General features: G+C 39.8%; 1 protein-coding gene across 1 annotated transcript in view; it reads left to right on the top strand.

Annotated features, from left to right (window-relative positions):
- Positions 1 to 26,869, top strand: part of LOC103262520 (protein AF-10) — a 128,380-nt gene that overhangs the window by 24,966 nt on the left and 76,545 nt on the right. The window contains exon 4 of the mRNA XM_021713420.1: positions 17,869 to 17,964. Coding sequence (XP_021569095.1) covers positions 17,869 to 17,964 — 96 coding nt within the window. The remainder of the gene's footprint in view (positions 1 to 17,868; positions 17,965 to 26,869) is intronic.

The raw sequence follows: 26,869 nt of genomic DNA, 5'->3' as shown, positions 1-26,869 counted from the left end.
TTCTTCTGCTGAAGTAAGGGTTTTGGTGGTCCTGCTTTTGCATCTCCCTTAGGTGATTTGTTAGGCTTGTGATCTTTGTTAACTTGTGATCTTTCTATTTTCTTCATACGTGTTCGTAGAGATATGAATTCCCCTCTTAGTACTGCTTTCGTCCCAGAGATTTTGGTAAGATGTTGCTTCATTTTCATTTGTTTCCAGGTATATTTTAATCTCTGTTTTGATTTCCATATTGACCCAGGAGTTGCTTAGCATTATGCTGTTTAGTGTCCTTGTCTTTGTGGGTTTTGGGGGAACTTTGTTGGTGTTGATATTTATTTTTATTCCATGAAGATGCAGAGCAGGATTTCAATCTTGCGAAATTTATTTATACTTGATTTGTGACTGAGAATGTGGTTGATCTTAAAATACATTCCTTGTGGTGATGAGTAGAATGTATATTCTGTGGTTGTTGGGTGGAGTGTTCTGTAGGTATCAAATAAGTCCATTTGGTTAAGCTTCATGTTGAGATTCTGGATCTCCTTGTTGCTTTTGTGTCCTGATGATCTGTCTAGGGTTGTGAGTGGGGTATTTAAGTCCCAGCTATGACAGTGTTAGAGTCAGTATCTTTTTAAAGTTTACCTAGAAGCTGCTTCATGAAAGTTGGTGCTCCTATGTTGGGTACATATATGTTTAGGATGAATATTTCCTGTTTAGGATGAATATTTCTTGTTGATGAAGTGGACCTTTTATCATTATGTAGTGACCTTTTGTGTCTTTTTAAATTTTTGATAACTTGAAAGGTATTTTGTCTGATATTAAGATTGAAATTCCTGCTTTCTTTTGTTTCCGTTTGCCTGAAATCTTGTTTCCTATCCTCTTGCTTTGAGTTTATGAGTGTCCTTTCTGGTGTAATGAGTCTCTTGGAGACAATATATTGTTGCCTCATGATATTTTATCTATTTTGCCATTCTTTGTCTTTTCAGTGGTGCGTTTAGTTCATTCACATTCAGGCTAATTATTGAGATGTGAGAGTTTATCCCTGTCATGAGGTTCTTATAGAGTTTGTTGTTGCTGTTTGTGTTCTTTCTTTTGATTTGGGTTAATTCATGTGTGTTTTCAATCTTTTTCCTGCATTCTTTGATGGACATTGTTGTTCTTTTTTTCCTTTCTTTTGTGTTTAATACATTCTTAAGTGTTTCTTGTAGAGCTGATCTGGGGGCAGGTTGAGCTCTTAGGGATTGATTGTGTGGAAAATATTTTAATTCTTCATCATTGATGAAGCTTAGCTTAGCTGGATAGGTAATTCTTGGTTGAAATTGTTTATCTTTGAGAACTTTGAAGATTGGACTCCAAGCTTTCCTCACCTGAAGTGTTTCTGCGGATAAGTCCACTACTATTCTAATTGGTCTTCCTCTGTAGGTACTCTGACCTTTTTCTCTTGCTGTCTTTCGTATTTTTTCTTTTATACCTACATTGTGTAGGCGAATTACTTGTGAATAGGAGTTGGTCTACTCATTTGTCATCTTGCAGGGGTTCTCTGAATCTCTTGTGTTTGAATAGTCATGTCACTGATGAGATGAGAAAGTTTTCTTGGATAATTTCATGGAATTTCAGGGTGGTCTTTGTCTCCTTTTCTGCCTCAGGAAGTCCAATTAATCTTAGATTCAGTCTCTTGAAATAATCACTTATTTCTTGAAGGTTTTGCTGTGTCTTTTAAAGCTTATTTCCTGTTTTTGACAGTTTGGATGAGTTCCATATTTTGATCCTCAAGCTCTGAGATTCTTTCTTCTGCTTAGCTAATCTGCTTTCCATGCTTATCAGTTTATTTATTTCATTCACTGTATTCTTTATTGCTCTTATCTCATTTACTAACCCCTTCATTCTTTCCTCTTGTCTCTCCTCGATTCTATTTATTCTCTCTATTAATTTCTTGATGTCTGGATTTGTGATTTGAGACCAGTCATTCTGGGATCTCTTCATTGTTTGCATTCCGAAGTCTGTACTCTCAGTGCCTGACCTCCCAGGACTCTGTGTGAGACCCATATTCTTCTTTTGATTTTTCTTCGTTTGTGTAGATTTTCCTTCCTCTTTTTTTTCCCCCTCTTTAATTCTGTTGTTCAGTGATGGGTGGGGGGTAGCTTTTACTTCTGTTTGCCCAATCTCCTGTTATTCCCTATGTGGTTCCTCTGGCTTTATTCAATTCTGAAGCTGGACTGTGGGTGGGGGGCTGTACTTTTTGCAGTTTTGAGATTTAATTGAGGGAGGAGTTGTGATTCAGAAACGATCTGCAGATCCCAGTATCCGCTGACAGGTGTATGGGCCCCCTGGACCCTGCTTTCCACTGCCTTACAGTCTGTTCATGCAGTGCAGTGGGGATGTAGGTTTGCCCCCTGAAAGCAAAATGAGTTAAGAAAAAGGAAAATAATGGAAAAAAGAAGGAGGGGACAAGAGGAAGGTGGAGAGAGAGAATAATAAGAGGGAAAACAGACAGGCGTACCAACTAACAAATGAAAAGAGACATAAACAAAGGAAGAAAAGGCAAAAATAAGAAAACATACACACAATCATGCAAATACAGAAACCGACAAAACCCCCTTACTGATGTACTCTCCCTCAAAAATACCAGTATATAAACAGAAAGTCTAAAAAATAGCAATAAAATAACAATCAAAGCAAGTTTGAAAACGTAATCCAAAACAGAAAGAGAGAGAGGATAAAAAACTAAAAAACAAACAGACAAACAAAACCAAAACTCACTCTGAGGTCTTTCCTGTTTGTTCAACTTTCTTTCAGCTCTGCTCTTCAGCTCCTCCCCTCTGCTCTCACGGCAGGCTGTAGGATTGCTCTCAGTGTGGGTCAGATGCCCCAGGCCTACTGTGGGAGGAGGATGGATCAGATCTGGACTCACCTGGCTTGCTGCATGTCAAGTCTCCTACTCAAATCTGATGTGTCTGTGTCCGATCCATAATGGGTGAGGCGCTTCTGTCCCTCTGAGTTTGATGAGATTACCTCTAGGTACCAAGTTGGAGGCTGGGAGGACTGGGTGGGGCAGTGTAGGTCTCTGCCTGGACTTGGAACAAAGAAAATGGGTGCAGCTGGCGTTTCCTCACCAGTGGTGGGGCTCCTCTCCGGTTTTACCTAAACTTCTCTCTCCACGGATCTGGGGCTCCAGCCTCTTTGCTGTCATAGGTGATGGTGTGCGCTGGGCACCAGGTGTTGAGAATCAGCTCCATTCGACAGACTTTTCTCAGGAGAGTCCCAAGAGTGGCAGATGATCCTGCATGCCAGTGGCTTTAATCTCAGGGCGGTGGGGGATTGCAGTCACCTTCAGAGGCGAGCCCTGGGTGCATGAACCCAAGTGTCCCCTCAGACGGACTTTCACTCACCCTATGGCATGCACCCACTCATGCAAGGAGTCTTTATGGACACTCGCTTTTGCGGAGACTCTCACAGTCCAACCTGTCACGTTGCCATCTTGCTGGAAATCTCTTTTCTCTTTCTTTTTTAATATCTCTATGTTTGTTCCAGTTATTCTTCTGTCAGACGGTGGCTTTCTTCTGTCTTTATTTTACTCTTTTCTTACTTCTGAACCCAGATCCAGTTACCTAGTTTTGCCCTTCTGATAAGGCTAGGCTTCCTTTGACTTGCATGACTCACAGTGCATCTCCAGTTTTGGTTCCCTTTTACTTGGTTTTCTATATTTTCATGTCACTTTTATACTATTTTCTTTATATATGTGTGTCTTACTGCCAGGCCATATTGTATCTCAGAGCTGATTCTTATCGTTCATGCTTTACTGTTCTTCCATAATGTTTAATATGGTTCCTTGAACACAGTGAAACTTTTTTTAAACTCTGTGAAATAACTTTTTTTTAAAACTCTGAGTTTCAAGTTTGGTGTAATAGAATAAAGGTAGTATTGTTGATATCTTTTGTGTAATTACCTAATTTTAGCTGCATTGATTATAATGTAATAACTATATATACATTTATAGGCAAATAGGAATATGAAACTGGAGTAGGAGAAATTAATGGCACAAAAGATATTTGCTAGAGTCATGAAAAGTGATAATTTCTGATGAGACACTGAGAAGGAAGAGACGGGAATTTTAATCCTAGAAGAGAAGAAAGCTTTATTTTTAAATGTTAAATTGGATATATTTGTTAAGTCAGATAAAAAGAAGTTAAAGTGAACATTTAATCTATTATTAACTCCTTTGTCTGTTTACTAGTTTGTTTCTCTGCCTTTTTTAGTTCCTCGAGGCCCCCATAGGATTTCTTGATTTTTTTTTTTTTTTTTTTGGTTCCCTTCTTCCTCCTTTAAAGCCAGCAGTATTCTATCTTATATATTTTTGGGTCACCATAGCAGATACTGAGGTTGGATAGCTGTATCAACCCAGTCGCATCATCATGCTTCAGACTTTCTGACTACCCTTTCACAGTCACTCTCTTCTTCTGCCTCCCTCTTTCAATTTTTTTTTTTTTTTGAGTTAGAGTCTCACTCTGTCGCTCAGGCTAGAGTACAGGGTCACGCTCATGGCCACCGCAGCCTCGACCTGCTGGGCTCAGGTGGTCCTTCCGCCTCAGCCTTCCAAGTAGCTGGAACTTACAGGCATGTGCTACCATGCCTGGCTAATTTTTTGATTTATTGTAGAGATGAGGTTTTGCCAAGTTGTCTAGGCTGGTCTCAAACCCATGGGCTCAGGCAATCCTCTCACATTGGCTTCCCAAAATCCTGGGATTGTAGGCATGAACCACCATACCTACTCCCTCTTTCACTTTTTTTTTTTTTTTGAGTTGGAGTCTCACTCTGTCGCCCAGACTAGAGTGCAGTGACTGCTCCTGGCCACCGCAGCCTTGACCTGCTGGGCTCCGGCTATCCTTCCGCCTCAGCCTTCCAAGTAGCTGGAACTACAGGCGTGTACTATCACGTCCGGCTACTTTTTTTTATTTATTGTAGAGATGAGGTCTTGCCAGGTTGCCCAGGTGGGTCTCGAACCGCAGGCTCAGGCAGTCCACTCACCTCAGCCTCCCAATGCGTGGGATTACAGGCTGAGCCACCGAGCCCGGCCCTCTTTCACTTTTAAGGACCCTTGTGATTATGTTGGGCCCACTTAGCCAATCCAGGAGAATCTCCCCATTTGAAGCCCCTTAACTTAATTATATTTGCAAAGTGCCTTTTGCCATGTAATGTAACATATATACAGGTTCTGGGGATTTGATACGGACATTTTTAGGTATCGTTTTTCTGCCTACCACAGACAGAAGTATTGCCTGGTGAAATAGAAGCGACCTGAGTTCTGCCCACTAGTCCAGTGGCAGCAATTATTTTTGGGTCACCATAGCAGATACTGAGGTTGGATTGCTATATCAACCCAGTGGCTCCATCAGGCTTCAACTTAGTTAAACCATCAATGAGCCAAACTCAGCATTTAGGGGAAGTTCCGTAAATTGAGATCTACGTTAAGACAACAGCTTTGCTTCAAATACTGGAGTGGAGGTAGCTCCTATTTGTTAATGTAAAGGTGAGATGCTAGTGGGGCCCAGGCCATTTGTGTTCTTGGACATGCCATGTCTGTTTGACAATTGAGAATTCAGGGGCCCTTCTCACATTAAGTTTTATTTAATGTTGGGTATCATTGGCTGGACAGTCACAAGACCTCCTTGGGTGTGCTGTTCACTTTCAAACAAGAGATCAGTAGCCAGCTAATAGCTCCCTTTTAAAAAGGGATCTGCTTGATTGCCATGTCAGGAAAGCAGTGAGTTCAAAACTCCAGTGGGCAAAACAGATGTGGGGGGAAGCTTTTTACCAGATAAACCATTTTGCAAAATCATCATTTATAGAAACTTGTGGCTTAAAACATACTGAGAACTGAGGGGCCCCAAAGGTAGAGAGTATGCTGCACCTTGCTGCACAGCTTTTAACACAACCTGTTGGTTTGGGCTCCTCTCAAAGGATGCGTATTTGCAGGATAGCAGATTTAAGGACTAAGGAGAAATTGGAGTGAGCCACATAGACCCCTGATACTTAAAGAATTCAATAAAGAGCTTACCCTCATTTTTGACAGTGTAAGCCTAAAGAGACTTGACTTCCAGAGGAATTTGGCCTTGTTACTCTCTTCATAGCAACTTGTTGAGTTGGTCTTTGAATTTTACTGAAGTTTTTTGGCCCCCCTGCTGGCAGAGGTGATAACATTACAGTTAGAGTTATTGAGACTGAGGCTTCAATTTGCCAACCAATTGTGAAAGCTTTGGAAATCAGAGGAAAGAGGTACTTGTGCTAAATCCTGACATACTACTTGGAGCAGATGGCAAGGGAGTTATAGACCTTTCTTGGGAAGCACTTCAAACATATATTGGATTCCTTGCCAGATGTGTGTGAGCTGCTCTTGATCCTTGGGTGTGAATGGTTTGGCAGAGGCGTTGGAAATATCCAAGACATCCTACCATGTATCATCTGTCAGTATAATGGATTTAGTATGTAACAGCTGGGATTAAGAAAGCAATGTCTAGGCCGGACGCGGTGACTCAGCCTGTAATCCCAGCACTTTGGGAGGCCGAGGCAAGAGTATTGCCTGAACCCGGGGGTTTGAGACCAGCCTGGGCAACTTGGTGAGACCTCATCTCCACAATAAATCACAAAAAACTAGCTGGATGTAGTGGCGTGCATCTGTATGTAGTTCCAGCTGCTTGGAAGGCTGAGGTGGAAGGATCGTCTAAACCCAGCAGGTTGAGGCTGCAGTGACTGTGAGTGTGCCACTGCACTGCAGCCTGGGCAACAAAGAGTGAGACTCCAACTCAAAAACAAAAAACAAAAAAGAAAGCAATGACTAAATACAGTTGGCAATAATTATAAGCCTTCAGCTCCCATTAGCCATTTTCTCTGGCCTTGCAGAGCTTTTGTGTTGCATCTCTTCCTACCCATGCTACCTTTAAGTCCTTAATCAAAGCTGTCTTACTTTTGTCCTCCTGGAATTCTCTTCTATTTCTGTTGGACCACCCAGGAAAGCGACAGGGTTTTGGGGAGTGATTTTTGTGTTCCACTAGCACTTTTATACATGCTGCTCTTCTTGGGTGCAGTAATACTCTTTTGCACTTATGGAATGTGTAAAGATAAGCATATAATGCAGGGAATGGCAAACTTTTCTGTAGAGGACCAAGTAGTAAATATTTTGGCCTTTGCAGACCACGTACAGTCTGTTACAAATTCTTTTTTTTGGGTAAAGGATACTTTAAAAATGCAAAAATAATTCTGAACTTGGGTGCCATAGTTTGCTGACTCTTGATATAACGTATCAACCTGTTATGTCTTTAGATGTATAAGCAGTAATGAAGTTACTGTAAATTGTCCCAGGGCCCTGCCTACAGAGTCATGTTAGCTTTCTTACTCACCGTGAATCCTGTCCACTAATCCAGTCTTATTCTTCCAAGTGTTCAGGTAGAATAGTAATCTAGGTGTCTGTATCCAGTAGAGCCTTAAAAACTTGTATCTTCTGTCCTCAAATTCTGTAGTTGAATGGGTGCTTGTGGCTATTGATCCCTTTGGGGATAGAGAGACTTCATCCCAGTCTCCAGTGATTTTTCTTCTTAAAACATCTGAGGACACCTAGTTGTTAAAACAGTGGAGTGGAAATGAAACTGACTGCCAGATTGGTGAGGAAGTCTTTGCCTCATAACCAGGGAAGGTTTAGCAATAACCAGCACACCATTGGGGCAACTCTCTTTAAACCTGTTTCTTGGTGCTTAGTCTGTACTACCTCCTCAGTTTCTTCTCATTACCAGACAGTAGGTCTGCATACTGCCCAGTGCCTAGTTCACTTTACAGTTTCTCACTTATATTTGACTTTTCTGAAATTCCATTGATTGGACTGTGAGGCCTTATTTTTCTCTTCCAGATAGCCATGTCTCTAATAGCATCACATTCCCATCATCAAACTGTCAAGGACTATAAAAGAGATTGAGTGAAAAAAACAAACCCAGTTTCTTCTACTGTATTCTCACAACACAGAATGCTTCTGTAACCCTGAAATTGTTGGAATTTCTTCCTACCAGCAAGCAAGCAAGCTATTCTGCAGTGGATACCAGCCAGGTGTCCTCTAATTTGAATCAATACTGCTACTGTCTACCTGAAGATAGTGTCAGATCACACAGGTTGGGAACTTATTCTCGCAGGACTGAGCCCTGCTTTCAGTGCAGCTGACAAGCCCCAGATTATTGACTGACTGGCTATGAATTTGGGTTCCCACAGTTCACTTCTTATGTTCAATTAATTTGCTAGAGTGGCTCACAGAACTCAGGGAAACCCTTATTTATATTTACCAGTAAAGAGTATTACAGAAGATATAGATGAAGAGATGCACATGACAAGGTATGAGGAAAGAGGTTGAGAGCTTCCATGCCCTCATGGGGTGGAGTGGGGGGTACTACCCTCCAAGAACCTCCATGTGTTCAGCTGTCTGGAAGCTCTCTGTGGCCCATCCTTTTGGGCTGTTTGTGGAGACCTCATTGGATAGGTATGATTGAATCATGAAACTGTGTTGGCCTAAGAGGGTATGATCTAATACTAATAGACTGAGTGGGAGGGTATGATCTAATACTAATAGACTGAGTGGGAAAACCCCTCCAGATCTTTCCATTCAGATTCTTTTTGGACTCTTTGTGTAGCATTCCTTCCTCCGGGGTGTGGGCAGGACCCTTTCCAAAATGGTGGTCTCATGACCTATAATCAGACAAGGTAGACCGGGTGTGGTGGCTCACATCTGTAATCACAGAACTTTGTGAGGCAGAGGTGGGAGGATCACTTGAGCCCAGGAGTTTGAGACCAGCCTGGGAAATATAGCAAGACCTTGTCTCTACAAAAAATAAAAAATAAAAAATTAGCTGGGTGTGGTGGGATGTGCCTGTAGTCCCAGCTACTTGGGAGGCTAAGGTGGAAAGATCACCTGGGCCCAGGAGGTCAAGACTGTGGTGAGCCATGCACTGTAGCCTGGGTGACAGAGTAAGACCCTGGCAATCGATCAGTCCATCAATCAATCAATCAATTTATTCATTAAAAAATAATCAGATAATGTCTTGGTCCATTCCCCAAGAAAAGGTAGGTCAGATAATTTCTATATGGCCAGCTTCATGACAGAAAGGTGAAGGAAGACGAGAGTATATTTTTAGATTCTATGGCCTGTCTTAGGGACAGATAGGAACAGGTGAAAGGAGGGCAGGAGAAGGTCAGAGGGAGAAATTCTGTTTTCTGAGGCCTTCAGCTCCCCAACATTATAACACATATACTTTCGCTTTTATTACTCAGAAGCTGTTTTGGAGCTGCTTGGATTGCCTGAACCCGCGGGTTCAAGACCCGCCTGGGCAGCGAGACCTCATCTCTATAATAAATAAAAAAATCAGCCGGGTGTGGTAGCGCATGCCTGTAATTCCGGCTACTTGGAAGGCTGAGGCGGAAGGATCGCCGGAGCCCAGCAGGTCGAGGCTGCGGTGGCCGGGAGGGGCCACTGCACTCCAGCCTGGGTGACAGAGTGAGACTCCAACTCAAAAAAAAAGAACCAAGGACAAAAGGCCAAATATTTTGACAATAGATAAGCCCATTTTCTAAGTACTAAGGAATTAACAAGGGCTATAGAATTTATGAGCCAGGAACCATGGACAAAAATCAATGTGCATATGCATGTGTGTGTGTGAGGATGTGTGTGTGTGAGAGAGGGAGAGAGATTGAGATGGACAGAGAGACAATATCACAGACATTTATAATTTTACCCTACTTGTAACTAGTTGGGAGACAGGAAACTTCTGAATCAGAGATGGACAGATTATTACTTAGAGCACCAGCAGTAACCAGAGTATCAGTATTTGTGGTCCATTCCCCAAGACCCAGATTCCATAGGGCAATGCATATGTTGTCTGTTTATGTCCTCTGTGGCATTACAGGAGAGGAGCCCTAAGCTTAGGGCACCTGATTCTTTCCTAATGGATAGTAAACATGGCTGCCCTTTTCCATCTTCTGAGGCTAGTCACTATATAAGCAACCTTGAAAAGGTAGTCCAGAATAATCACCTTTGCTTCACTTGAAAAGCATGCAGAAACAGGAGAGACTCATTGTCTCCTAACACACAACAATTCTCAAAGTATGAGTGGCTTTTACGTTGTTTATTTTTCATTTACAGCTAAGTCCAAAGTTAGGTGTTCTTGATAGACAGACAACTTTCTTCCAAGTGAATCATGTACTTAGGTTTCTTCCATCTTGTGACTCAGTTTTCTTTAAAATGTTGCTTCTCTGGCTGTAGTGCTCATTTGTATTAACCTTTGTAAGAGGAAGAAGCCTAGAAATTCAATAGTTGGGGTTGTTGGGGGCCAGACTTAGAGGTGTGGCACAATGTTTTCATTCCTTCTGCATGGGCTAGAACCCAGTGGAATGGCCACATCTAACTACAAAGGAAGCTGAGCACTGTCGAGTTATTGTTCTAAATAAGAAGAAATTAATATGGTGAATAGGCTGTCTATACTTCATTTTAGCTTGTTCTTGTGAAGTCATGTATAATTACGGAGAATTAAGTGAGATTGAATATTTTAAAAATGAAAGTTAGACAAAAACCCACCCAGATCCCACCATCCAGAAATAGTTATCATTACTACTAAGTAAATATCTCAGATTTTATTTATTTTATTTTTTAAAATTTTTTATTTTATTTTATTTTATTTTATTTTATTTGAGTTGGAGTCTCACTGTCGCCCAGACTGGAGAGCAGTGGCCGCTCTCAGCCACCGCAGCCTCGCCTGCTGGGTTCCGGCGATCCTTCTGCCTCAGCCTTCCAAGTAGCCGGAATTACAGGCGCGCGCTACTATGCCCAGCTAATTTTTTGATTAATTGTAGAGATGAGGTGTTGCCTGCCCAGGCGGGTCTCGAACCCACGGGCTCAGGCAATCCACTCACCTCAGCCTCCCAAAGGTGCAGGATTATAGGCTGAGCCACCAAACCCGGCTTCATATTTTTTTAATGCATAGATAAAAAGGACATGTAGAGAGAGAAAAATTATTTTGTTAAAATGAATTAATACTGTTAATGTTTTAAATAAGTCAAGTAAGATTTACTTGACTTATTTAGAGGGAAAAGACATAGAAGTAAAATAGGTAATATTAGTAAACTTCAAATAAAATTTTCTTACTGCAAGAGATATTAGTTCCTTAAAGATACATTGTAAGTTTAATAATAGAAATTATTAAAAACAAAGAACAAGATAGAATACAGAGAATGTTTTTCATTGAAGAGGTAAAACTGTCTTTCTAGTTTGGATGCTTTTGGCTCTAAGTAATGAAGTACTCAAATCAGAGGGGCTAAAGCAATTGAAAATTTATTATTTTGCCTAAGTTTAGAGACAAGGCTTTTCTAAGATTGATTAATTTACCAGTAGCTGATTCAACAGTGACAAGGCGTTGATTTCTTTTTTTGTTGTTGTTGTGGTTTTTGACTTTTGCAGTCATGGTTGCCAGATCACTGCAACTGTTCCAAGGATCATGGCCTAACATTTGAACATCAAAAGACAGGAATGGAGTACCTTTATTTTTTTTGAGTTGGAGTCTCACTCTGTCGCCCAGACTGGAGTGCAGTGGCCGCTTTCGGCCACTGCAGCCTCGACCTGCTGGGCTCCGGTGATCCTTCCGCCTCAACCTTCCAAGTAACCAGAATTACCACGCTCGGCTGATTTTTTTGATTTATTGTAGAGATGAGGTCTCGCTGCCCAGGCGGGTCTCGAACACGCGAGCTCAGACAATCCACTCACCTCAGCCTCCCAAAGGCGCGGGATTACAGGCTGAGCCACCGAGCCCGGCTTGGAGTACCTTTTTAAGAGTGAGAACGTTTCCAGCAGTGTCCTAGAAAATTTCACCTTATATTTCATTATATGGATCTAAGTCTATTCCAGTTCTAAAGCAGTCAATGGCAAATAGAATGGATTTATCTCGCTTGCCTTAGACTCATCCCTGTTCACCTCTGGTCTGGAAAGTAGGACCACTTTCATGCATACATTAGAGGGTCACCATTAATCAGGGTCTTTGTCAACAAGAAAGGGACTTATTTATTCCCTCCCTCCCTTCCACCTTCTATCCCTCCCTCCCTCCTGAGCAAGGGAAGGGATTTATGTCTAGTTATCGTTTGATGACAGACTTTGTTTTAATTACACACTTCAGTTTCTATATTGAGCTCCTGCTGTGAAAGGCCACTAGTATTCCCATTCTCATCTCTCTTTTTAAAATATTCAGTTTGGTTTTTTTGTTTGTTTGTTTGTTTTGAGTTGGAGTCTCACTCTGTCGCCCAGACTAGAGTACAGTGGCCACTCCTGGCCATGGCAGCCTCGACCTGCTGGGCTCCGGCTATCCTTCTGCCTCAGCCTTCCAAGTAGCTGAAACTACAGGCGCGCGCTACCACACCCGGCTAATTTTTGATTTATTGTAGAGATGAGGTCTCGCCAAGTTGCCCAGGCAGGTCTTGAACCCGCAGGCATAGGCAGTCCATTCACTTCGGCCTCCCAAAGCGTGGGATTACAGGCTGAGCCACCGAGCCTGGCCTGTGTGTGACTATTGTGAATAAGATTATGTTTTTGATTTGGTGCTCAGTCTACTGGCTGTTGGTGTATAGAAATACAACTGATTTTTTTCATTGATTTTGTATTCTGGGACTTACCAAAGTAGTTTATCAGTGCTGGGAGATTTTTGGCTAAATCTATAGAGTTTTTCAGATATAGAATCATATTATCTGCAAAGAGTGATAAAAACTTAACTTTATTTTCTCCTATTTGGATAACTCTAATTTCTTTCTCTTACCTGATTGCTCTGGCTAACACTTCCAGTACTAAGTTAAATAGGACTGGTAGCTTTGCCATGCAAATTTTTTTCATCTTGCTCATGCATGGGAGGCTCTTTTTGTGACATTTGCTCCATTATAAATTAGGTAATTTCTTGGCATATTTCTCATTATTTTTGACACCATGGTTTAAGGGCTGAATATTTTGCATTTTCCTGAAACCTATGGGAGTCGGGGGAGTGCAATATAAAAGCTCCACATCGGACTGTGTGCAGTTTTAAGTTCTCTAGGCTGCATAGAGCCATGCTGGGCTTTCTTTTCTAATATAGTACTTAACTGTCTTGTACAAGGTTCTCAGCCTCAACCATATGGGTGTGTCTTATTCTTACAAGGGAATTCACTGGAGCTTTTATAAAATTTGTTCTTTTTTTTTTTGAGCTGGAGTCTCACTCTGTTGTGCGGTAGTACTTTAGTTTGATGTCTTCCACCACCTGGTGTTTTTCTATTTGGGCAGACAATGCAGTCTCATTTTCTTCCTCCCCCATTAATAATATGTAACTTATTGTACAGTCTGTTGTTAGAAGAAGATATGGAAGGACAAGCTTATGATTTCTGAAAGCCACTTCTCAACTGATAGATCTTATCTTAGTATATATTTCATCTCTTCATTTGATTTTTCATGCAATTTGAATGAAAAAAAATTTTTTTCTTTTACCTGCCCATTGTGATGACGTGAAACAGACCACTACCCAACTGAGTGAAAAACTTTAAGGAAACACGTTTTTGAAAAATTTGTGCTGCATGAGTTTGTCCTCTGTGATCATCAGCAGTCTCTTTATGTCCCCTGAGAGAGGACATCTGAGTAGTTTGCTAGATTTTTGCAATGTCCCCTCCGAATGCAAAGGGTTAGAATTTAGGTGCATATGAAGATACAAATGCTGCCACATTGATTTCCTTATTGGAACTATTCAGTAATCTTGTAAACTTTTCTTTACCTTCCTTATTTCTATCTTTTCCCTTTTTCTTACATACTTTTGCTACTTTTGATTTTCCTGTGTTAGAATGTCTCATCCTGATTATGTTGCTTTGTTTTTTTAAAGGCCAGGTATAGGTGCATGCTTGTGGTCCCAGATACTAGGGGTGCTGAAGTGAGAGAATCCTTTGAGCCTGAAAGTTCAAGTTTGGCTTGGGCAACATAGTGAGACCCAGCCCCCCCTCACTACCTTTTTTAAGAAGTTGTTGTTCATGTATTTACATTTCCTCTAGTAATGTATGCAAGTGCTCATTTCCCTAGGCAACATTTGGTCTTACCATTAAAAACAGAAACCTAGCCACTGTAATCACTGTGTGTGAGAAAAATAGTACCTTAACCTCTTTAATAGTTGCGTTGTACATTTTTGTTGTTTAGTGGCTCTTTGTTTCTTTTGTGAATTTCCCAGTTGTGCTTTTTGTACATTGTTCCATGACACATATATTTTCTTACTGGTTTGTTAAAAAATGTTTAGAGTATTAAAATATAGAATATGCTAACTTTACTGATATCCTAGTTTGGTTTTTGTTTTTTAATGGTTTATTTGTAAATTGATGTAAAAGTATTTTCACCGTGTATAGCTAAATCTATCTTCTGAATTTTAAAACTGTTTTTGGTGCCTGCTACCAGACACCCGATCTTGCAGACCTCCATTAAAGTCCCACTTCTGCTGCAGAAAAAAACCAAAAAAAACACCTTTTTTTGGTTTCAAAAGTCATTTTTTACTTCAAATATGATACTTTAAAAGTACCTTCTGCCAGATCTTTAGATTATTTTAATTTATTCTTAATTGTTTCAAGTAGCCCATCTGGATTTTGTTTTATTTTGTCTAAGATACTTTTTCCTAAATTATTAACCAGTTTTTCTGGTACTATTATTAAGTAACTTCATTGTTTTCCTTTTGAGTTGGACTCTCCTCTTTACCACATATGAAGTATTCATATATGTAACTGCATCTTTTTCTGGATTCTAATTTTGTTCTGTTAATCTATTAAAATCTGTGTATCTTTTTTAGTGAAGGTCATTCCACTGCTTTGACCCACATTTTTTAGACTTTTAATATGAATATAATCTGTGTACAGTGTGTTCCAGTGAGCATTTACAGTCTTCATGTCATGGTACATTTTTTTTCTTTTGAGTTGGAGTCGTACTGTGTCACCCAGGCTGGAGTGTAGTGGCAGGCTCTCGGCCACTGCAGCCTTGACCTACTGAGCTCAGGCAGTCTTCTCACCTCCACCTCCCAAAGCATTGGTATTACAAGCATTTCTTGATGTGTGACATAGAGTTCATTATTATTTCATGTTTTGCTTTGTATGGCTTTTAAATATCTCTGTACACTATATTTTCACACATGGTCATGTGCATACTTTGCCATTTACTCCTATGCACTTTGCAAGTTATTAGGGTTTGTTTGTTTGTCTTTTGGTTATTTAGAATCATTCACTACTAAATTATCCCAACTCCTATAACGTTGAAGAATGAAGCCCAGAGTGAGAAGTAGAACCTAAATAGTAAAGGTGGATAGAAAGACTTCATTATATTACACTTATAGGTTAGGATCCTCTGGACTTCAAATTTATAAAATCAGTTGCACAGTTAAATTTATTAGGTTTGGTATACACACACAAGACTCAAGATATCATTACTTTTAATTTGTACTTACTTTAGCTCTTATGACTCATTTGTGCATTCTAGTCTTACTTTAGTTAACAACTTGATAAACCACTGCACAATTTTTAATGGCATATAGAGGGCAGGGCTCAGCAGGGATGGCTCATTTTTCTTCTATGTGGTATGAGCTGGGTTTACTCATAAGACTACATCATGCTTGTGCTTGACTCGGTGGTCAGCATTGGTCTTTTTCATATGTCTGGACAAGGTCCTACTGGCTATAGACTGGAATACCTCAGTTCTTTCCCAATATGGCCTCATTCTTTACTTAGCTTCTCAATTAGGGGAGTGTGGTATGATTCTTTATTTGGTGGCTGGGATTCAAGGTGGCAAAGGTGGATGCCATGAAGAGTCTTCTTAAAGCTATAGATTCCTGAGCTTGTTGGATACCATTACTTCTGCTACATCCTGTTGAGTAAAGTCAGTCCAGGTTCAAGGGAGTGGAGAAGAGGACAGTTTGGATGGGAGGAGAAATATTGCAGAGGATGGAAGCATGATTCCTTGGGAGTCCATCATTATGTGCCACAGACACAATAGCATTGGGATAGAAGTATTTCCTAAAAAGTATAGATAAAAAATATCGTGTCAATTTACATTTCTGTTGTTAAAATCTTAACTTTGCAGTCAGAAAATGTCTATGTACTTAGATCAGGAATTCAAAACAAAAAGTGGGGTATTATAGTAAAACATAGGCTTAATTTTTATAAATTTTGTTCTGGTGTGTAATCTGTTAGGCAGGGACAGTGATATTAATCTTTCATGACTTGAACAGATTAAGTGCTGTGTGAATGATTAAATTTGAGCACCATAAAAATAAATAAACTCAACTCTTTAAGTAGTAGTACATTTCACACTCAATACTGTTTCTTTTCTTTTTTTTTTTTGAGTTGGAGTCTCACTCGGTCACCCAGACTGGAGTGCAGTGGCTGCTCCCGGCCACCGCCGCCTCGCCTGCTGGGCTCTGGCGATCCTTCCACCTCAGCCTTCCAAGTAGCTGGAATTACAGGCATGCACTGCCATGCCCGGCTGATTTTTTGATTTATTGTAGAGATGAGGTCTCACTGCCCAGGCGGGTCTCGAACCCACGGGCTCAGGCAATCCACTCACCTCGGCCTCCTAAAGGTGCGGGATTACAGGCTGAGCCACCGAGCCCGGCTCTTTTTTTTTTTTTTTTTAAGTTGGAGTCTCACTCTGTCGCCCAGACTGGAGTGCAGTGGCATGCTCCTGGCCACCGCAGCCTCGCCCTGCTGGGCTCCGGCGATCCTTCCGCCTCAGCCTTCCAAGTAGTCGGAACTATAGGTGTGCGCTACCACACCTGGCTAATTTTTAAATATTTATTGTAGGGATGAGATCTCACCAAGTTGCCCAGGCAGGTTTCGAACCCGTGGGCTCAGGCAGTCCACTTGCCTCAGCCTCCTCAAGTGCTGGGATTACAGGCAAAGCCACCCAGCCCAACCACAATAGTGTTTCTTAATCTACTGATTCAAACAATTAAGAACATTTGGTTAAAATTCTTAAACATTAAATAAAGTTGGGCTTCTAATATGTAATTAGATTTTTAAGATCAAATTCCTTTTTGTATTCAGTTCATCAGCTTTAGCACTTCATAGAACACTCTAAGCTTGTTAGCGGTAACTAATTCATCTATTTTCTGAGTAAACCTAGGAAAGAACTTTTTGCCTAAGATTCTGTGCCCTGAGCTCTAGTTTTTGAACCATAGAATTTAGTGCATGATGATGGAATATCTGGCAGTATTCAGATGTGAAGTGCTATGCAAACTTTAAAGTGCTATTTATAAAGTGTCCACAAATGTAATTGGTGTTTTTAACAAGAGAAAGTTTCAATTATAGACTTCAGTTGTTTATTAGTATTATTTTAGGTTTACTAAGAATAAGGGAGCTGAAGCCATTTAAAAATAATTTACACTAGACCGGGCATGGTGGCTTACACCTGTAATCCCAGCACTTGGGGAGGCGGAGCTGGGAGGATTGCTTGAGGCCAGGAGTTTGAGACCAGACTGGGTGGCAGAGCGTGACCTGTCTCTATTAAAAAATAAAAAAAGTTAACTGGGCGTGGTGGCAGTTGCCTGTAGTCCCAGCTACTGACTGAGGCAAGAGGATCACTTCAGTTCAGGAGTTTGCAGCTGTGTTGAACCATGATCATGCCACTGCACTCGAGTCTGGGCTACAGAGTGACATCTTGACTGAAAAAACAACAACAAAAAACCTTACAGTATTCTTACTTGTTGATATATAAGATAGCATTGTGATCAGAGGAAGCGATTTGTTAACATTTTGAATTACTAAGTAGCTATAAAAGAATCTTTATTGCATACATATGGGCTATAGTTTAAATTTAAATTGGATTTTACTTATATTCATTTCTAGAAATATAAAGAAAAGGACAAACATAAACAAAAACACAAGAAGCAACCAGAGCCATCACCTGCATTGGTTCCATCCTTGACTGTTACTACAGAAAAAGTAAGTTTTAATTATCATATTTATATAGTAACTAGTTACATGATAATTTTTACTTCCTTAAGTATTTTCACGCCCTGACTTTTTCCATCTCTCCAGTCATACATCAGGCACTTAGGATTCCCACTTCTTAGTCCTCTTTCCTAGCTTTTGCTTATTGTGTACTTGTCTCCAAAGACTGTTAAGTGACGTTAACAAGTGGAGGCATCAGAAAGATGGAGAACTTGGGCTGTGGGGTAAATTTTATTCACCTATCATTTTGAATTCTAACCTTACCACTTACTGAGTTTTTCGGTTAATTAGCTTCTCTGTAATTTAGTTTCATCATATGTCAGGTGGGGGAAATTATTGGTAAAATTGAATGAGAATACCTGTAAAACAATTAGAATGGTATCTGGTTCATAGTAACTATTACTTAGTAAAGGTTAAATATTTTTAGGGTTATTGTGGTTATCGTGAAAACAAATGGAGGCAGGAATAGGTGGATGGGACTGAGTGAGCAAGTGGGGAATGCAATAGGAGATAAGGCCAGAGTGGGGACCCACTTATGCAAGATTGTATAAGCCAGAGAAGGAATTTAATTTGAATGAAAACATCTTTAATTTGAGTGAAAAGTAAGCCTTTGGAGAGTAACATGGTCTGACTTGAGTTTTGAAAGGCTGCTTTGTTGTGGATACACTGTAAAGATTCAGAATGGAAGCAGGGAAGCCATTAGGAAGTTACTGCAGTAATCCAGAGAGAGATAGTAGTGTCAGTGGAGGTAGTGAGAGGTAATCAGATTCTGAATACATTTAAAGATAGAGCCTAAATGGCTTTCTTATAATTAAGTTAGAGTTGTAAGAGAGACGATCTAAACATGATTCCAAAGGTTTTGACTCAGATAACCCGAAGGGGTGGGGTTGCTGTTATGAAAGATGGGAAAAACTGTGGGCATGGCAGGTTGAGGAAAAAGTGGAGGATTCTGTTTTGGATATGGCGTTAGTTTTCCGTTGGTATCTGAACAAATTACTACAAATTGATCAATTTAAAACAGCATGAACTTATTAGTTGCTGATTCATAGGTCCGAAGTTTGGATGTAATTGGCTATGTCTCGTGTTATGGTTCTCACAAGGCCCAAATCAAGATGTTAGATGACTGGGTTCTTATCTGAAAGAATCTGCTTCTAAACTTGTTTGGGTTATTAGCAGAATCCAGTTTCTTGTCATTGGAGGACTGAAGTGCTCATTTCCTTGCTGCCTGTCAACTGGGACCCACCTTTGTCTCTTAGAGCCTCGTTCAGGTCCTTGTGCCATCTGTTACATGATTCTTTCCATCTGAGAGTTAGCAAGGGTGTGTTGAATCCTTCTCACATTTGTAATTTTTGTGTTGCATCTCTTTTTCAAGAGAAATTTTGTCTTCTTTTACGGGCTCATATGATTAAATAGAGTCTACCTGAAAAATTCAGGATAATCCCCCCATTTTAAGATTCATAAGTTTAATTATATTTACAAAGTCCCTTTGGCCATGCATTATATAACACATCCACAGATTTCAGGGATTAGGATATGGGCATCTTGTGGGGAGGATGCTGTTCTGCCTACCAACAGATATGTTGGTGTTACAATGTCTGTTAGACATCCAAGTAGAAATGTTGGCTAACCAGTTGATTACCTAGTCTGGTATTAAGGAAAGATGTCCAGACTTCAGATATAAATTTGAAAGTTGTGTGCATATGGAGTTTTTTAAAGCCATATGACTAAATAAAATCACTAAGGCAGGAGTGAGTGCAGGTAGAGAAGAGAAAAGGCCTTAGGAGCCCTCCTTCCTATGTTGAAAGGTCTGGAAGAAGAGGTACAACCAACAAAAGAGACTGAGAATAGGCCAGAGTTTGGAAGAAATCAAGAGGTTATGGTTATAGTATACTGGAGGCCAAGTTACAGGGGGGAATAAATGAACTGTGTCATATAATAGTAGGACTAGTCCATGAATTTAATTATGGGAAGTTCTTTAATGAACGTGATGAGCAGTTTTAATATACTGGTTGAGGCAAAAGCCTGATTGGAGTTGTTTAAAGCGAGGGGAGAAGAGTCAGAACGTGAGTATATAAATGATTGCTTTGAGGAGCTTTGCTATAAAGAGGATCAGAGATATAGGCGATAACTGGTTCAGGAAGTAGATATGATTAAGGGTATTATTTTATTTAATTTATTTAATTTTTTATTTTTAGAGATAGGATGTCACTCTGTCACTCATGATGGAGTGAAATGGTATAATTATAGCTCACTGCAATCTCAGACTACTGACTCAAACCATCATTCCACCTTAGCCTCCCAAGTAGTGGGACTACTACCAGGCATGAACCACCATGCCCTTTAAATTTTGTGTAGAGGTGGGTCTTGCTATCTTGTCCAGGCTGGTCTTGACTTTAGGCTCAAGCAAGTTTCCCACCTTGGTCTCCCAGAGTGCTGAGATTATAGGCATGAGGCACCACACCTGGCCAGGGACAGGCTAATTTTTGATTTATTGTAGAGACAAGGTCTTGCCAAGTTGCCCAGGCTGGTCTCCAACCCACAGGCTCAGGTAATCCACTTACCTTGGCCTCCCAAAGTGCTGAGATTACAGGCTGAGCCACGAGCCCGGCCTGTTTTTTAAATGAGATAAATAATAGCATGCTAGTAGAAAGGGGAAATAATGATATAGAAGACAGAGAAAAATTGTTAGAGTGTCATCTTTAAGAATATGAGATGGGATGAGATCTACTGCCACATTGAAAAGTTGGCTTTATTAATAGGAGAGAAGTCAGAAAGATAGGGGAGGCTGGGCCCAGTGGCTCATGCCTGTAATCCCAGCACTTTAGGAGGTTGAGATGGGAGGATCACTTAAGGCCAAGAGTGTGAGATCAGCTTGGGCTAAGGGAATAAAAAGTTAGCTGAGCATGGTGGTTCATGCCTGTAGTCCTGACTATTTGGGAGGCTGAGGTGGGAAGATTGAGCTTGGGAGTTTAGAGGGTATAGTGAACTATGATCACACACCACTGTGCTCCAGCCTGGGCCACAGAGTAAAACTCTGTCTCTTAAAAAGGTGGAAGGGTTGTGCTAGGGTAATATATGTAGGGCATGGATACATGTGGTGGTGGGATTTTGGAAAAAATCTCTTCTGATAAATTCAGATTTTTTTCAGTGAAGTAAGAAGCTATGTTAACAGTTGTATTGATGAGAGGAGTGTTAGGGCTTTGAACAAAGAAAAAGTTATAAAATAGCTAACTATTATAATGGGAAATAAAATTTACTAGTGAAATTTAGTATGATTGCTGGGTAACCGCAAGGTTCCACTTGAGGTTCATGGTCAAGAATTTAATGTGGCCGGGCTCAGTGGCTCAGCCTGTAATCCCAGCACTTTGGGAGGCTGAGGCGAGTAGATTGCCAGAGCTTGCGGGTTTGAGACCCACCTGGGCAACTTGACAAGACTTCGTCTCTACAATAAATCAAAAAATTAGCTGGATGTGGTGGCACACATCTGTAGCTGCAGCTACTTGGAAGTACCACCTGAGCCCGGCAGGTTGAGTGGCCGTAAATGTGCCACTGCCCTCCAGCCTGGGACACAGAGTGAGACTCTGACTCAAAAAAAAAAAAAGAATTTAAGTTCTGTTTTATAAAGAAAGTTTTGCTGGAACGCTACCACATCCATTTGTTTCCAAATTGTCTATGGCTATTCTGTTCTACAACAGTATAGATTTGAATACTAAACAGAGACAACCCACAAAAATATAAAATATGTAGCATCCAGCCCTTGACAGAAAAGTTTTACCAATCAATGCCTTAGGACTTACCTTACTGTCACTCTCCAGCACTACACCCAACTTACTCCTTACTTAGAGATTTCAGTATACACCTAGACAATACCTTTTATAAACCTCCAGTCTCAGTTCTTTCATAGCCTCTCCTCCAATGGTCTTGTCTTCTAACCTACATGAGCATCTCACATTCTGGTCATACCCTAGACTCTAAAGACTACCACCTCATATTTCCACTTCACTCTCTACTACTCCAACAATCCTTTAATTTTACCAGGAACCACTAGCTATTATTTATTATCTCCCATCCTATCTTGTCTTCACTTTCCTATCTACTGATTTAAATATCAAGATACATCCTTATAAACCCCCAAGGCATTCACCCTCAACTCATTCACTGTACTCATATGATAAAATAACAGCCTGACCAAATCCTATTCTGTACCCACACCCAGAGATGAACAAGAATGGAGAAAAATAAAAAGTTGTGCAAACTTGTCACGCCCAGCTAGGACAGTTTTCATATGTCATGAACATAGCCCTCTTTTGATTTTTTTTCCAACCATTAAAAATATAAAAATGATTCTTGGCTGTTGAGCTATACAAAAACAGGTGGATAACCACAGGGCTTGTATTTTGCTGTATCCTGCACTAATAATGAGACCTGGTGGGTGACTGGGGCTGGTGATAGAGATTTGCTTGCTGGAGGGTTTTAGAGAGAGAGGTTTGGAATTAACATCGAAGTCTCCATTCCCAGTGCTACAAAAGCTGTGGGAGCAAAGTAGTCACCATTTACTTGACATACTACATAGTAAGCAAGGGGCTTCGGGTTGATCTAAACTTTTGTTGGAACAAGAATCTGAAGGGATGTTCAGAGAAAATGATGAGTTATATAGCATTTTGTCCTGATGATACTGAGTTCCAGAGAGCACACTGGAAGGGCTTCAGCTGTTGAAGGAAGGCTGACTGGTATGGACACATAGGAGATGTTTATAGCTGAGTGAATGTGAGTCAGGTAAGTATTGACCTGCAACCTTTTGATGACTGACATAAGAACAGGGATAAAGTCATAATGAGATTATCCCTGGTAAGCAGTAAGGCAAATATAGCGAGGCCATAGTGTTTGAGGGGTTGGGGTAGAATGGGAGTATGGGTTCCTTCTTGACCTTTATGAATGGTTGAAGGCTGAAGCCATAGGTTCCTTGTAGGAGGAAGGTGTAATTTTACTATTGATTCACTATAGTCTTCTCTTGATGGAAAGATAGGGATAGGTCAGGGGATACAAGGCTGAGTTTTAGAGCTTTTTTAAAGGGCTTTTTTGGACAATATGTTTATTTTTAACAGTAGTTATCAAAGTTGTACATATTTTCGGGGTGGTGCATGTGATATTTTGATATATATACAGTATATAGAATCCATGATTATTAGTTGTGGAACACATTTAAATTGAAAATCACAAGGAACTTTAATTTTTTAATGCTTATTATTGTATAGCCAGAGTTGATTATACATCTTTGAACTTTGCTCTGTTATCTCTTATACCATAATAAAAATTTCATTTCATTAATTTCTTTATTAATTTAGTTTTTGTTGGCCTTGTATTTTTATTGTACTTTTTCTGTGACTAACCTTCAACCCTTTTGGACTCTAAATGTTTTAAAACTAGAAATTAGCAACAAGTAAATATTTCAGTATCAAGTTTTGTTAATGTGCTGTCACTGTAACCTTTTAAATGCCACAACTATAACTTACCAGTATAATAGTTTCATACAAATTTATGAAAAGCATGGTGATGGACCACTGGTGATACATAATTACAATGTGCAAGTAAATTACAGTTGCTAGGAGCAAAATAGGTTTTCATATTTGTTAGTAAGATTGTTAACAGAATGAGCATAAAAGTATAAATGTCTTTTCTAGAAAACGTAGCTTTTATTTCTAGTATTGGGGGATTTCAGTTCTTAGGTAAAAGAGGATTAGATGGAACACATGGGATTTGATGTGTACAGGACTTGGTGTAGGAAGTCCCTTCATAAAACAAGTAGGGAAAGCTTCTGTTTTCAGGGCTGTGTGGTTGCACCTCCAATTTCCCCAGTTGATAACCTTTCTGATCACTTTAAACTGATTTACTTCTTTCCATGGTAGACAGGATATTGCCAAGAAATGAGAGCAGGGGAAGCCTTTGTTCTTGATCTAATGGAGATTTGCTTGGTGTTAATGTCATTTTGCTGAAAAATTTTCTAGCATAGAAGCCATAGTTCTATTTTAAAATTTGTGACAACATTGAACCTGATACCTTATTCAATGTAACCTTTATTTAACACATTCATTTAATCATTATTAGAATACTTAGTTATATCTCATCATTAGTGTAGATAGCTCAGACTTTTTTGTCATTTTTATTTTGGGTTGATTCAACTTAAAAAAATATTTTTTTTGAGTTGGAATCTCACTCTGGACCCCATGCTGGAGTACAGTGGCATGCTCAAGCTGCTGCAGCCTCAACTTCAGGCAGTCCTTCTACCTCAGCCTTCCAAGTAGCTGGAACTTCAGGCATGCACCACCATGCCTGGCAAATTTTTTGTTTTATTGTAGTGACGAGGTCTCAACAAGTTGCTCAGACTGGTCTTGAGTCCCTGGGCTCAGGCAATCTTCTCTCCTCTGCCTCCCAAAGTGCTGGGATTACAGGTGTGAACCACTGCACCTGGCTTTGATTTTCTAATGTTAAAACCACTGTGCATTTCTGGGATAAGATCTCAATTGGTCTTGATGTATTATCATTTTTATTTTCTGTTGAATTCAGTTTTTTTGAAATGTAAATGCCTTTTGTATCTGTGTTCATGAGGGATATTGACTTGCGGTTTTCTTACTATGTCTGTGTGTGGTTTTGGTGTCACAGCAATGCTGACTTTGGTTTCTTTTTTGTCTTTTTCCTCTTTACTTTTCAGTGTTAGAATTTCTATTGTCTTATTCTTAAGCTCAGAGGTTTTTTTTCCTCTACTGTGTCCAGTCTACTGATGATCCTATCAAAGTACTCCTCAATTCTGTGTGTGTTTTTTATCTCACTAGCATTCTTTTTGATTTGCTGTTATTATTAATCTGTTCTCGAATGTTTGCTTTTTAAAATCAAATACATCATAATATTAATCATAGTCTTAAAGTTTTCTGCCATATCTGACCCTGGTTCTGATGGTTTTTCAGTTTCTTTAAGCCTTTTTTTTGCCTTTTAGTATGCCTTTTAATTTTTTGTTGAAAGTCAGTAAAAGTACTGGTAAAAGGAACTGTGGTAAATAGACCATTAGTAGTGTAGTAGTGAGTTGTGGAGGAGCTGGAAGCATTCTGTACTAATGTGATTCTCAGTCAGGGCCTTTGCTCCTGGGCTGTTAATTTCACAAGTTCTTTTTAGTTCCTCATCCTGGCCCATGCCCCTTTCCCCAAGATGGGACAGGATGACCTGAGTAGCCTGATTTGTTTATGCCCTTCCCCCAGCTCAATTAGTTTCTGATAAGATCTCAGCAGGTTAGATTCTTGTTAAGAAAAACTGAAAGCTGGGGCTATTTTTAAATGGTTCCTTTCCCCCTCCTATTGAGGAAAGCTCTGGGCTATCTTTCTCTGATACTCACTGTGAGGACCTGCTAGAGTTCCTGGAGGAAGCACTCACACTGATCCTCCAAGAAGTCATAAATTATAGTTTAGGTTTTCCTTCCTTGTTACTGGTTCCTGTGGAGGTTTCTGCTTGTGAGTTTCTGCTCAGGTAAGTTGTGATTCTCTCTGCTCACCTATTTGTCTCTAATTTTTGGCACAGTAATTTGCTGTGTGACCTCTCTTCTCTCATAGATCTAAGAAGAGCTGGCGATTTTTAGTTTGTTTGACTTTTTACTTGTGTTAGGACAGAGTTGCTTGTATGCCAACTAGAAATTGGAAGTCCTGATGTAAGCTTTTAATGGTACATACATCTCTCTCAGTACTACTTTACCAGTTGGTTTTTTGAGTTGGAGGTATCAGTCTATCTCACTCTGGAGTTTAGTGGCATGATCATGGCTTACTTCAGCCTTGACCTTCTGAGCTCAGGAGATCCTTCCACCTCAGCCTCCTGAATAGCTGGGACTACAGGCACATGCCAGCATGCTTTGCTAACTTTTTTATTTTGTGGAGACAAGGTCTTGCTGTATTGCCCAGGCTGCTCTTGAATTCCTGGACTCAAAAATACTCTTGCCCAGAGTGTTGCGATTATAGGCATGAGCTACCTCATCCAACCTGCTTTATGAATTTTGATATGTTGTGTTTTCATTTTTATTAAGTTTACAAGATACCTTGTGTTTTTTTTTTTTTATTTCTTCTCTGATCCATGGGTTACATAGAAGTATATTATTTATTTGAAATATTTGGAGATTTTTCACATATCTTCTTGTTATGTATTTCTAAGCTAATATTTTTATATCACGTCATTCCTTTTAAATTTGTTGGTACTTTTGTTTTATGACACAAAGCATGGATTATTTTGTTAAATGTTCTTTGTGCTTTTCGAAAGAATGTATATTCATTTGTGGTTGTGTGGAGTTTTTTTATAAATGTCAGTTTCAATTAGGTGAAGCTAATTTATATGGTTTAAATTTTCTACATCCTTACTCTTCGTCGTTTTTGTTTGTTTTTCAGTCATTCACTGTAAGGGGTGGGTATGCACTTCTCCCTCTAATTCTATCAATTTTTGCTTTTTTTATTTTGAAGATCTCTTATTAGGTGTAGAAATATTTAGGATTTTTGTATCTTCTTAATGAATAAACCACTTTATTTTATTACTAATATTCTTTGTTCTGGAATTTACTATCTCATTATAATATAGTGAATTCATCTATGTTATTGATTAGTTTTTGCTTGATATTTTTTCCATACTTTTACTTTTTTTGTTTCTTTATACTTAAAGTAAGAATCTTTAAGTCTGCATGTAGTTGGGTTTTGAGTTTATTAATTCAGTTTTGCAATCTTTGCCTTTTAATCAGGGTGTTGAGAATTTACATACATTGTGATTATCTATGTGGTTGTATTTTATTTTATTTTTTTTATTTTTTTATTTTTTTGAGTTGGAGTCTCCCTCTGTCGCCCAGACTGGAGTGCAGTGGCCGCTCCCGGCCACC

This window comes from Carlito syrichta, unplaced genomic scaffold, assembly GCF_000164805.1.
Source record: "Carlito syrichta isolate Samal-C Ts95f unplaced genomic scaffold, Tarsius_syrichta-2.0.1 Scaffold304534, whole genome shotgun sequence".
Classification (NCBI taxonomy): domain Eukaryota; kingdom Metazoa; phylum Chordata; class Mammalia; order Primates; family Tarsiidae; genus Carlito; species Carlito syrichta.
The sequence above is the reverse complement of the archived record's forward strand: the minus strand, read 5'-3'. Positions and strand labels throughout refer to the sequence as shown.